General features: G+C 38.3%; 1 protein-coding gene and 1 long non-coding RNA gene across 3 annotated transcripts in view; one reads left to right on the top strand and one right to left on the bottom strand.

Moving 5' to 3' along the window:
• Positions 1-14,464, bottom strand: part of GRM5 (glutamate metabotropic receptor 5) — a 585,267-nt gene that overhangs the window by 101,244 nt on the left and 469,559 nt on the right. For both annotated transcript variants that reach the window (XM_065936547.1, XM_065936548.1), the window contains exon 4: positions 3,861-4,107. In XM_065936547.1, the coding sequence (XP_065792619.1) occupies positions 3,861-4,107 (247 nt within the window). The remainder of the gene's footprint in view (positions 1-3,860; positions 4,108-14,464) is intronic.
• Positions 1-14,464, top strand: part of LOC136168835 (uncharacterized) — a 190,612-nt gene that overhangs the window by 100,539 nt on the left and 75,609 nt on the right. The window lies entirely within an intron of this gene.

Genomic DNA, 14,464 nt, shown 5'->3' with positions numbered 1-14,464 from the left:
CAGGTTTAGAGCATGTGGAGGTAATTTGGATAGGACCTGATCCTTTCTTATTTTATCTTTATCAATGGCTAAACTCATTGTATGAAGACACTTTAAGGAATGATGTTTAAAATAGTTCTGAAAATTGATAGCTTCTAAAGTACCTTATGCAATGTAGAAATGCTGGAAGGTACTAGTACCTTGTGAATTCTCAGCCTTTCTCATCTATTGTTCCTAGGCCATGTTGTCTGTTTTATATACTCATACTTACAAACCCCTACAATATAATGTTTATATTTTCGCTTTAAATAGTGAGTTGTACTCAGTCTGATGTTGATCCTCCATGTCCTCTGCTCAGTTATGGTTATTCCCAGGCGTCAACATGTGTGTGTGTGTGCATGCGTGCATGCGTGTGTCTGACTCTTTGCAACCCCATGGATTGTATCCCTCCAGGCTCCTCTGTCCATAGGATTCTTCAAGCAAGAATACTGGAGCAGGTTGCCATTTCCTCCTCCAGGGGATCTTCCCGACTGAAGGACTGAACCCAAGTCTACTGCCTGCATCTCCTGCATCAGCAGGCAGATTCCTTACCACTTGAGCCACCTGGGAAGCCCCGGGTGCAACAGGGCCTCTTACACCTTATTTTCCAGTGGATTCCCTATTTATCTATTGGGGTCGGGAAACTTTGGCTATAAAGGACAGATAGTAATTATCTTAGGCTTTTTGAGATGGCTTCTGCTGAAACTACACAACACTGTTAGAGCAGTGTGAAAGAGTCATAGACAATATCTAAACAAATGAGACTTTTTGCGGTTATTTAGTTGCTAAGTTGTGTCTGATTGTTTGCGACCCCATTAGGCTCCTCTCTCCATGGAATTTTCTAGGCAGGAATACTGGCATGGGTTGCCCTTTCCTACTCCAGGGGATCTTCCCAACCCAGGGATCAAACCTGCATCCTCTGCACCAGCAGGCAGATTCTTCCACTGAGTCACCAGGAAAGTCCAAAATAAATTAAACTGTGTTCCAGGAAAACCTTATTTACAAAACATCAGACCTGATTTGGCCTGTGGAGCACAGTTTGCCAAACTGTGATCTATCCCGTTGGTGGTAAATAGTAAAGGTCCATATTTCTTATCTATAATTTTAAAATCCTTAGAGCTCTTAAAAACCATAAGTTTTTTCATAATGTACATGACAGCAAATTATGACCCGTTCTGAACTTATCTAGTGACAGAACTTGACCCACAGTGTCATGAGACTATACGTCATTTATCACACTTAACTGTGAACATGCATATGTTTTGCAGTAGAAATATTAATGCATTATTTAAGGAGTGCTGCTCCACAGTATGCTGGAGGCATTATATGACTGTAAACTTGTAAATCAAAAATTCAGAATTCTGTAACACACTTGGCCCAAGGGTTTCGTTGAAGAATTGTATACTGATAATAGTCTAGTTATGTGAGACTTAAAAACAATGATTGAGTTTGAGTCTCTAACAATCTGTAATTATGTGTGCCAGACTAAGCTGTCACCTCTCCTAGCTTCCCCTGTTTAGGATCTTCCTCTCATGACTCCAGTATTTTAGGGGAACCCCTAATCACCCCAGTCTCCTCTGGTTTATGGCCCAGGTTGAAATGCCTTTGATCCAACTGCAACTTTTACTCCAGAGAAATAACAACGCAGTGCCTAGAATACATTTCCAGGAGAATAGGGGCTTTTTTATTTTGATACTGTAATTGGCAGGCTATTGTATCAGATTAGGAGTTGAAGTCCAGAAGATGAGTTAGAATCTTGAATCTATTGTGTATTAGGCTGTATCTTTGGGCAAGTCATTTAACCTCTGTAAGCCTCAGTTTATGAGCCTTCAGCTAGAAAAGAGTACAATAATATTACTTACCTCATAGGATTAAAATGTAGAGGATTTAGCTAAGTGTTTGCCTCAGAACACACACTTAGTAAATATAAGTTGTAATTATTTTGTAACTATCACTGGATTCATTGGAAAAAACAGAAAATTTGCAAACCACTTTTTTCTGAGTTTGACTTGTATGCTCAGGGGCCAATTCTGCTCATTTATTAGTAGATTACTGTAATATCCAACCTTAGTAATGAATGAGAGGTCTCTAAAGAACTGTGAATTCCCAGAAATTGTTTGGAAAATATTATGGATATTGTCCATGAGAGAATACTTATAAATCTCATCTGAGTCTTAAAGAGATTCCTGTTCTGCAAATGATTGTGAATGAGACACTAATGTTCAGATCTGTTAAGCTTTCCCACTAGAATGGAACTGAGCCATCTGAGCTATTTCTTCATTGTCTGGTTTCTGGAACTGACTTAGGTACATGTCATGAAAACTATTTGAATGGATGGAGCTGCAGTTCACAAAGGCTGTGAACAAACCCCAAGCTGACGTCAGTGTTCCAGGGAGGTACACACGAATAATAAATCCACGGGGAGATGTCAGAGCCCAGCCTTGACCTGACCCTACAGCCTGAGCTCATTCATTGACCTGCCCTAAGAAGTTCTGGAGAAGGAAATGGCAACCCATTCCAGTATTCTCGCTTGGGAAATCCCGTGGACAGAAGAGCCTGGCAGGCTACCGTCCATGGGGTCACAAATGACATGACTTAACAACTAAACACCAAACACCAAGATGTCTTACAACGAATGTGAAGCTCTCTTTGGCCCCAAGTAAATGCTTACATTTCTGCCAAGTAGAAAACAATATATGAAAAGTCTTATCTTGGCAAACAGCTTGCATGGAGCAGTACTCATCAACTCGCTAGAACAGAGAAAGTATCCAGCTTTCCTCTTGGCTGCGTGACTTGGAAGTGCTGTCACGTAGAAGTTCAGCTTGTGAGATAGTAACAGCTGCATCAGGGACAAACTCCAGCTCGCATCAGGCATATGAAACAAGCTAGACCAAGATGGCTGGTACCATGTGTGGGCACATGGCGTGTGAGTCATGGAGGGACTCATGGGACTTTCTCTTGGCAGGATCAGCTGCAAACAGAGTGTGAACACACCCTCTCCAGGCATACCTGGCAAGCAAAAGCTGTGGCTAGAAAAATAGCAGGGGTTTTACAGTGGCCAACCCAAGGACCCTGACTGTCCTAATGCAGGGCAGGTCGAAGACTCAGCCCTGCTATAAGTCAGAATGTCACTTCAGTGACATTATCCCTGATGCATTAAAAGTCTCATGTGAAGAGTCACTTAAGAATTTAGAGTATTAGATGTGAAAGATGTGAAAGATGGTAAGTTCTAGGTACTTAATGACTTCCCTGGAGGCTGGCCTATAATTATTAGTGAGTTCATATTTCTCAGGCTCCTCTCTATAAGTGAAATGTAAAATTTTAGAGAAAAAGGCCATTTAGTCCTCAAGAAGGGAGAAAGTGTTCCAGCTGCAGATTCTAAAATAAAATATGACTTGTAACTTACTGTACCTACAACAAACCATAGAATAACACCTCAATCCTGTTTCTAGATTACCAGAAATGGAATTCTTCCAGTTTCATAATAGTTCTGTGACCCAAGAAGAGATCAGAATATGTAGAATAACAGGGCAAGTATGTACAGAGAAACCATGAACTGGCTTTTAATTATCCATCTATACTGTGAGGCTCCTGTCTTTAAGTTTGGGTCTCTGAAGTGTGGTGATGGTTCCAAGAGCATGTTTTAGACATCAGCGTTCACACTTTTTCCTGGCCACTGGAAATGGGGCTTCTTCTCTCCATCTTTACTCACTCTGTGATGTCAGAACTAAGCAAACATGTCCGGGAAGCATACATAAACCACAGAGGAGAGAAACAGGCCCCACAGGATCAAGAGACAGATCGATCAGGCTCTATTGTCTAGAGGAGAACTGTAACAGTACCTTCCTGGAGAGTCTCCATTCTCATCAAATAGGATCATGTCTCCAGAAACCCCAGTAAAATTGGTTTTCATCAGAGAGTCCAAAAGTTTCCGTCCATCAATTGGCTTCATGGCGTCACAGAGGCCCGCGTAGCCTGGACAGAGGGACATCTGCATGTTGTGGAGCCCATAGGCCATGGAATAGATTGCATTGATCACAAATCCCATTTTGGAGTCTTGCACATGATGTGTTCTCAAAGTCAGAGAACCTATGGGAAAACAAATTAGGGATTAACTTTGAGATTTAATCCTACTACAGCTCTTTATGGATTCTGAATAATTTGACAATGCATTAGAACAATTTATAAGAATTAGAACCACAGGAAATACCAAAAACAGGTGCTAAAATAGTATTCCTAATACTACTAGTATTCCTAATTCTCTTCTCTGTTCACATTTTCCCCTAAGATCTTAAGGACCTGAATCCCATCCAGTACCAAGATTAATTTCCTCTGCTACCAAATTCTGGGGATGGATGGAGTATAGCACTCCATCAAATTACACAAAATTTATCTTAAGGGCACATTAATCTACCAAGTACTTAGCTGTGATAGTATACTTTCTTTGTTTAGATATCCTCAACAAATCTCCAGTTTCCAAATTATTAAGTCTTAGCTGAGCAAAGTAGATACCCTATTATCTTGCCTCAACTTACCCAGTTGGATTTATCACCTACTATTTGCAACCTCAAAGTATATGTGCTCCATAAATTGACCTATTTGGAAATTCTGAAATACAATATTTAAGCCCCATTAATTCATCCATTAATTAAATATTTACTGGAGCCTGAGTATACATAAAGCTCTGTGTATAGTAATCTAAGGAAAATATAAAAATGAATGGAGATGGATTCTGCACTTAAGAGAAGACTTGTTCAGTAATAGAGACAAATTATGTAAAACTGAAAGGTAGAAGGTAATAAATCTATAACAGATGTGGAGTTAAAGTCCATTGAGGTCCAAAGTGGGGACAGTCACTTCCAATGGAGGGCCCTTGGGAATATTTCATTAAAGAACTAACATTTGGGATGAATTACTGGTTAAACAAATATGGAATGAGTGCCTGTTAGTTCTGACTGATCAGAACTTGCTGAAAGTGGGGAACATAATGTAAAGTAAAATAGACATGATTATTGTTCTTGTTTACTTAGAGTCTGGAGGGCAGTGAGCATCTAAGCAGCTAAGTGCTAGGGCAGGACTGAATAGGGAGGAGCGCTAGACCAAGAAACTCACTGATGCTGAGCACTGTGACTGAGTGTCTGCTGGATGAAGAGTTGGGGAAAGCGAGTTTGAAGGTTCACAGATGAGATCAAACACACTATGTTTGGGAAACTTTAAAAAGGTTGGAATGTAGGGTAGGAGGTAGGAGAATGCGGAGAACTGAAAGAGTAGAGGAAGGCAGGATTGCTTAAGCCAGATTAAGAGTCCTAGGATCTTTTGTTGTGTTTAAAACAGGAAGAAACATGACCAGATTTCTAATTTAGAAAGATCAATCTGACTACATTGGAGAAACATTTAAAGGGCTACAGGAGTGGAGTTAGGAAGACCCATTAAGTGGTAATGCAGTGATCCCAGGGACAGGTGAAAATGCCCTTGCTGAGGGCAGAGGTCATGATTATGGAAAGAAGTATCTAGGAGATGGAATCTACTACCAGGCCTGGTGATGGAGGAATGGAGAGGAGTGAAACATGTAGGAAGAACATGGGTATAACATAAAAGTAAAAGATGAGGTAAAGACAGAACATTTCTTATGGGGAGGAGTTTTTATTTGAGAGAGAGATATAGGAACTCTCCAAAGATGACATGATTTTTTATGACTGTCAAATGGTACTCAGGCTCCTGGGGAAGCCAGCATGGTTCATCCTGACATAAGCGTAAGATGGGTAATCTCCTTTCCATCTCAGGACAAGACATTGGCCCTAGGCTACTTTCCAACCAAATCTTACAATTTCCTTTTCTACACAGACTCGACTCACACTTTGATATCTCACCTCATACTGCTGGAAATGCCATTGTTCTAGGTGCTAAGTCAATACTTGGGAGTCACTTTTAACTTTTTTCTTTCCTTCATTCACTGTCTACTTTTATTTGACCTATCTTCAAAATATATCCAGAATTAAATTATTTGATGCAAATCTACTTCTGTCAGGTTCTGTCTGGATTACAGCAAGTGTTTTAACCAGATACTTTCTTTCCACCTTAAACTATTCTGAGGAGAAGGGGACAGCAGAGGATGAGATGGTTGGATGGCATCACCAACTCAATGGGCATGGGTTTGGGTGAACTCCAGGAGTTGGTGATGGACAGGGAGGCCTGGTGTGCTGCAGTTCATGGGGTTGCAAAGAGCCAGACATGACTGAGCGACTGAACTGAACTGAACTATATGCTAGCATGATTCTAGGCCCAGTAAAAATTCGAAACAAGTATAATATACCCACTCCAGTAAGTTTCTAATGCAATAGTTATAAAAATATTCTTAAAATAAGAGTCAGATTATGATACTCCTCTGATCAGACTTTCTAGTGGCTCCATTATTACTGAAAGAAAAAGCCAATGTCCAAGCCATGACTTCCAAGGACAAACAGGATTTTGACTCATGATAGTTCACCCCTTATTCTTCTGACTCCTTATACCCTTTATTTAAATTATTCCTCCCTGAATATTTAGCAAGAAAGAGCAACTAATTACATACATTTATGATTAAAACTCTCTAGAAAGCAGGAATAGAGGGAACATACCTCAACATAATAAAAGCTATATATGACAAACCCACAGCAAGCATCACCCTCAATGGTGAAAAATTGAAAGCATTTCCCCTGAAATCAGGAACAAGACAAGGATGCCCACTCTCACCACTACTATTCAACATAGTCTTGGAAGTTTTGGCCACAGCAATCAGAGCAGAAAAAGAAGTAAAAGGAATCCAGATAGGAAAAGAAGAAGTGAAACTCTCGCTGTTTGCAGATGACATGATCCTCTACATAGAAAACCCTAAAGACTCTTCCAGAAAATTACTAGAGCTAATCAATGAATATAGTAAAGTTGCAGGATATAAAATTAACACACAGAAATCCCTTGCATTCCTATATACTAACAATAAAAAAACAGAAAGAGAAATTAAGGAAACAATACCATTCACCATTGCAACAAAAAGAATAAAATACTTAGGAGTATATCTACCTAAAGAAACAAAAGACCTGTACATAGAAAACTATAAAACATTGATGAAAGAAATCAAAGAGGACACAAACAGATGGAGAAACATACCGTGTTCATGGATTGGAAGAATCAATATTGTCAAAATGGCTATTCTACTCAAAGCAATCTATAGATTCAATGCAATCCCTATCAAGCTACCAACGGTATTTTTCACAGAACTAGAACAAATAATTTCACAATTTGTATGGAAAAACAAAAAACCTCGAATAGCCAAAGTAATCTTGAGAAAGAAGAATGGAACTGGAGGAATCAACCTGCCTGACTTCAGACTCTACTACAAAGCCACAGTCATCAAGACAGTATGGTACTGGCACAAAGACAGAAATATAGATCAATGGAACCGAATAGAAAGCCCAGAGACAATTAAGAATGTTAAAAGACAAATATTAAAATAATCTGTACCTTATTACATTATTAAAATAATCTTACTGTACCTATTAATACAATAAGGATTTGAGGGATACACAAAATTTAAAACTGTAAAATATGACATCAGAACCCTAAAATAGTGGGGGCTGGTGGTGGTAAGAGCATAAGCTTGTTAGAATGCATTTGAACTTATGATATCACTAACTTAAAATAGTCATCTATAAATATAGATTGTTATATAGGAACCTCATGGTAACTACAAACCAAAAACCTATACAATAGATACACACCAAAAAGAGAAGGGATTCTGAACATACCATAGCAGTTATAAAATCAGAAGAGAGAAAGGAAAAAGGAACAAAAAGGAACTATGGAACAACCCCAAAACAATGAACCAAAAGGCAATAAGCTAATTGCTGTTGTGGTTTCGTTGCTAAGTTGTGTCAGACTCTTTTGTGACCCTATGAACTGTAGCCCACAAGGCTCATCTGTCCTTGGGGTTTCCCAGGCAGGAATATTGGAATGGGTTGCCATTTTCTTCTCCAGGGGATCTTCCTGACCTAGGGATCAAACCCATGTCTCCTCCACTGGCAGGCAGATTCTTTACCATTGAACCACCAGGGAACCCCAATAAGTGAATACTTATCAATAATTCTTTAAATGTAAAGGGACTTTAGTCCATATATGTTTCAATCAAAACACAGAGAATGAGTGGATAGAAATACAAGACCCATGTATACATTGCCTATAAGAGATTCACTTCAGATCTAAAGACACATGGAGTGAAAGTGAGGGGATGGAAAAAGATATTCCATGCAAATGGAAATGAAAAGAAAGCTGAGGTAGCAATACTTGAATCAGACAAAACGAACTTTAAAACAAAGACTGTAACACTAGACAAAGGACATTGCTTAATGATAAAGGGATCAATCCAAGGTGAAGATATAACAATTATAAATATATATCTACTTAAAATAGAAGCATCTCAACATATAAAGCAAATAACTGACACACATAAAAGGAGAAACTGACAGTAATTGAATAGTAGGAAAATGTGTTAAGACTTCACTTAAATCAATGGACAGATTATCCAGACAGAAAGTTAGTAATTATTGGCCTTAGATGATATATTAGATCAGAAGGATTTAATAGCTACATATGGAACATTCCATCCAAAAGCAACATTCTTTTCAAGTGCACAGGGAACATTACTTAGGATAGAATGCACACTAGGCCAGTAAACAAGCCTTAATAAAGTTAATATTTATTAGATAAATAAATAAAATTCTGACCATAACAGTATGAGACTAGAAATCAACTACAAGAAAAAACTACAAAAAAATACAAACAGCTGGAATCTAAAGAATATGAAAATAAACAACAGTCAATGAATAAGTCAGAGGAAATTATACTTAGAAATAAGTGAAAAATGGAAAATAATGATTCAGCTCTAAGGAACATAGCAAAAGCAGTTCTAAGAGGAAAGTTGATGATGATACAGGCCTACAACAGGAAACAAGAAAAGGCCAAATTAACAACGTAAATTTACACCTAAAGTAACTAGAGGAAAAGGTCAAATAAAACCCAGAATTAGTAGAAGATACATAAGATCAGGATGAAAATAAATTAGAGACTAAGAAAAATAGGAAAGGTTAATGAAATTAAGAGGTGGTTTTTTAAAAAATAAGCAAAATTGAGAAAACTTTATTCAGATTAATCAAGCAAAAAGAGAAGTGGCCTAAATAAATAAAATATGAAAAGTTACAGTTAACACCACAGAAATAGAAAGGATCACAAGAGATTACTATGAATAAGTATATGGCAATAAAATGGACAAACTAGAAGAAATGGATAAATTTCTAGAAATGAGCAATCTCCTAAGATTTAATAAAGATGAAATAGAAAATATGAACAGACCGATTACAGGTAATGAAACTGAATCAGTCACTAAATAAAAAACTCTTAAGCAACAAAAGTCTAGGACCAAATGGCTTGCCAGGTGAATTCTGTAAAACATTTAAAAGAAGAATTAAAAACCTGTCCTTCTCAAACTATTTCAAAAAATTTAAGAGAAAGGAACACTTCTGAACTCATTCTATGAGGCTAGTTTCACCCTGATACCAAAGCTAAAGACATGACTTATACACAAAAGAAAATTACAGACCAATATCGCTAATAAACATAGATGCAAAAATCCTCAATAAAATACTAGAATGTAGAATTCAAAAGTACATTAAAGGGATTAAAGGGATATCATGATCAAGTGGGATTTATTCTAGGGATGCAAGGATGTTTCAATATTCATAATCAATGTGACAACACCACATTAACAAATTAAAGTAATATGATTGTCTTTATAGATGCAGAAAAAACTTGACAAAATTCAACATACATTAAACTCCAAAACGTGGTGTAGAGGGAATGTACCTCAACATAAGGGTCATATTGGACAAACCCATAGCTAACCTCCATTGACCATTTTATCTACTACTGTAGGGCAAGAATCCCTTAGAAGAAATGGAGTAGCCCTCCTAGTCAACAAAAGAGCCCAAAATGTAGTACTTGGATGCAATCTCAAAAACGACAGAAGGATCTCTGTTCATTTCCAAGGAAAACCATTCAGTATCATGGTAATCCAAGTCTATGCCCCGACCAGTAGTGTTGAAGAAGCTGAAGTTGAATGCTTCTATGAAGACCTATAAGACCTTCTAGAATTAATACCCCAAAAAGATGTCTTTTTCATTATAGGGAACTGGAATGCAAAAGTAGGAAGTCAAGAGATACCTGAAGCAACAGGCAAATTTGGTCTTGGAGTACAAAATGAGGCAGGGCAAAGGCTAATAGAGTTTTGCCAAGAGAACACACTGGTCACAGCAAACACCCTCTTCCAACAACAGAAGAGAAGACTACACATGGACATCACCAGATGGTCAATACCGAAATCAGACTGATTATATCCTTTGCAGCCGAAGATGGAGAAGCTATATACAGTTGCCAAACACAAGACCGGGAGGTGACTGTGGCTCAGATCATGAACTCCTTATTGCCAAATTTGGACTTACATTGAAGAAACTAGGAAAAACCACTAGACCATTCAGGTATGATCTAAATCAAATCCCTTATAGTTATACAGTGGAAGTGGCAAATAGATTCAATGGATTAGATCTGATAGACAGAGTGCCTGATGAACTATGGACGGAGGTTCATGACATTGTACAGGGGGCAGTGATAGAGACCATCTCCAAGAAAAAGAAATGCAGAAAGGCAAAATGGTTGTCTGAGGAGGCCTTACAAATAGCTGAGAAAGGAAGAGAAGTGAAAGGCAAAGGAGAAAAGGAAAGATATACCTATTTGAATGCAGTGGTCCAAAGAATAGCAAGGAGAGATAAAGCCTTCCTCAGTGATCTGTGTAAAGAAATAGAGGAAAACAATAGAATGGGAAAGACTAGTGATCTCTTCAAGAAAATCAGAGATACCAAGGAAACATTTCATGTGAAGATGGACACAATAAAGGACATAAATGGTATGGACCTAAGAGAAGCAGAAGATGTTAAGAAGAGGTGGCAAGAATACACAGAAGAACTATACAAAAAAGATCTTCATGACCCAGATAATCATGATGGTGTGATCACTCACCTAGAGCCAGACATCCTGGAATGTGAAGTCAAGTAGGCCCCAGGAAGCATCACTATGAACAAAGCTCATGGAGGTGATGGAATTCCAGTTGAGCTATTTCAAATTCTAAAAGATGATGCTGTGAAAGTGCTGCACTCAATATGCCAGCAAATTTGGAAACTCAGCAGTGGCCACAGAACTGAAAAAGGTCAGTTTTCATTCCAATCCCAAAGAAAGGCAATCCCAAAGAATGCTCAGAACTACCGCACAATTGCACTCATCTCACACGCTAGTAATGTTCAAAATTCTCCAAGCCAGGCTTCAGCAATATGTGAACTGTGAACTTCCAGATGTTCAAGCTGGTTTTAGAAAAGGCAGAGGAACCAGAGATCAAATTGCCAACATCTGCTGGATCACTGAAAAAGCAAGAGTTTTCCAGAAAGACATCTATTTCTGCCTTGTTGACTATGCCAAAGCCTTTGACCATGTGGATCACAAAAATACTGTGAAAATTCTTCAAGAGATGGGAATACCAGACCACCTTACTGCCTCCTGAGAAATCTGAATGCACGTCAAGAAGCAACAGTTAGAACTGGACATTGAACAACAGACTGCTTTCAAATCAGGAAAGGAATATGTAAAGGCTGTATATTGTCACCCTGCTTATTTAACTTATATGCAAAATACATCATGCGAAATGCTGGGCTGGATGAAGCACAAGCTGGAATCAACATTGCTTGGAGAAATATCAATAACCTCAGATACACAAATGACACCACCCTTATGGCAGAAAGCAAAGAAGAACTCAAGCGCCTCCTGATGAAAGTGAAAGAGGAGAGTGAAAGAGTTGGCTTAAAACTCAACATTCAAAAAACTAAGATCATGGCATCTGGTCCTATCACTTCTTGGCAAATAGATGGGGAAACAATAAGAGACTTTTTTGGGGCAGGGGAGGGCTCCAAAGTCACTGCAGGTGGTGACTGCAGTCATGAAATTAAAAGACACTTGCTCCTTAGAAGAAAAGCTATGACCAACCTAGATAGCATATTAAAAAGCAGAGACATTACTTTGTCAGCAAAGGTCCATCTAGTCAAAGCTATGGTTTTTCCAGTAGTCATGTATGGATGTGAGAGTTGGAGTATAAAGAAAGCTTAGTGTCAAAGAATTGATGCTTTTGAGCTGTGGTGTTGAAGAAGACTCTTTGAGAGTTCCTTGGACTGCAAGGAAATCAAATAAGTCCATCCTAAAGGAAATCAGTCCTGAATATTCATTGGAAGGACTGATGTTGAACCTGAAACTCCAATACTTTGGCTACCTGATTCGAAGAACTGACTCAGTGGGAAAGACCCTGATGCTAGTAAAGATTGAAGGTGGGAGGAGAAGGGAATGACAGAGGATGAGATGGTTGAATGACATCACTGGCTCGGTGGACATGAGTTTGTGTAAGCTCTGGGAGTTGGTGATGGACAGGGAGGCCTGGTGTGCTGCAGTCCAATGGGTTGCCAAGTCGGACATGACTGAGTGACTAAACTGATAGCCAACCTCATGCTCATCAGTGAAAAACAGAAAGTATTTCTTCTAAGATCAGGAAAAAACAAGGATGCCCACTCTTTCCACTTTTATTCAACATCATATTGAAAATCATAGCCACAGCAGTCAGATAAGAAAAAGAAAAGTAATGCAAAAAGGAAAATGAATGTGAAAGTCACTCAGTTATGTCCTACTCTTTGCAACCCCATGGACTATACGGTCTGTGGCATTCTCCAAGTCAGAATACTGGACTGGGTGGCCTTTCCCTTCTCTGGGGGATCTTCCCAACCCAGGGACTGAACCATCTCCCCCACTGCAGGTGGATTCTTTCCCAGCTGAGTCACAAAGTGGGAAAGAAGAAGTAGAACTTTCACTGTTTGCAGATGACATGATACTATATATAGAAAACCCTAAAGACTCCATCAAAGAAACTATTAGAAGTATTAAAAGTATTCATTAAGTTTGCAGGATACAATTTTTCTGGAATCTGTTGTGTTTCTATGTACTAACAAGATATGATTAGAAATAGAAATTAAGAAAGCAATCCCATTTATAATCACATCAGAAACAATAAAACAGTAGGAGTAAATCTAACCAAAGTAGTAAATATTTGTACTCAGAAAACTGTAAGATATTAATGAAATGAATTGAAGATGACACAAAGAAATGGAAAGACCCACCTTCCTCATGAATTGGAAGAGTTATCATTGTTAAAATGACCATATTACTGAAGGAAGTGTACAGCTTCAATGTAATCTCTATCAAAATTCCAATGGTATTTTTCATACAACTGGAAAAAATAATCCTAAAGTTTGTGTGGAACCACAGAAGATCCCAAATAGTTAAGGCAATCTCAAGAAAGAACAAAGCTGGAAGAACTCCCTGAGTTCAAATGATAATACAAAGCTACAGTAATCAAAACAGTATGGTACTGGCACAAAAACAGACATATGGATCGATGGTATAGAATAGAGAGCTCAGAAATAAACCTACTCTTATATGGGCAATTAATAATCTATGACAGCAGAGTCAAGGATATACAAAAACATTTTCTTCAATGAATATTTTTGGGAAAACTGGACAGCTACTTTGAAAAATTTTAACTGGATCTCTTTTGTACACCATATGCAAACATAAACTGAAAATGTGGATGAAAGACTTACATATTAGACCTAAAAATATAGAACCCCTAAAAAACACAGGCAGTATACTCTTTGATAGCCTTAGCAATACTTTTTGTATCTGTTGGCTCAGGCAAGAGAAACAAAAACAAAAATAAACAAATGGTACTATATCAAACTATAAAGCTCTTGTGTAGAAAAGGAAAACAGTAACAAAATGAAAAGGCAGTCTGTTGAATGGGGGAAGATATTTGTAAGCAATGTATCTGATGAGAAGTTAATATCCAAAATATATAAAGAATTGATATAACTCAACATCAGGAAACAATCAAATTGGAAAGTGGCCTGAGAACCTCCATGGACATCCTTCCAAAGAATACACGTAGAGTGCCAACAGACACATGAAAAAATAATCAACACCACTAATCGTCAGGGAAATGCAAATGCAAGCCACAGTGAGTTACTGCCTCACACCTGTCAGAATGAGTGTCATCAAGTGGTATCAACTGGTGGAAAGGATATGGAGACAAGGGAGCCCTTGAGCCTTGTTGGTGGGTTCGTAAACTGGTGCAGTCACTATGGAAAAAGAGTATGGAGGGCCCTCAAAAACAATAAAAGTCTCATGCTTTCAGCAGTTTCACGTCTGGGTGTTCAGTCAAAGAAAACAAAAACACTAACATGAAAAGATATATGCACCCCAATGTTCATTACAG

Source organism: Muntiacus reevesi, chromosome 5 (assembly GCF_963930625.1).
Source record: "Muntiacus reevesi chromosome 5, mMunRee1.1, whole genome shotgun sequence".
Classification (NCBI taxonomy): domain Eukaryota; kingdom Metazoa; phylum Chordata; class Mammalia; order Artiodactyla; family Cervidae; genus Muntiacus; species Muntiacus reevesi.
Note: the sequence above shows the minus strand (reverse complement) of the source record. Positions and strands in the feature narration are given on the sequence as shown.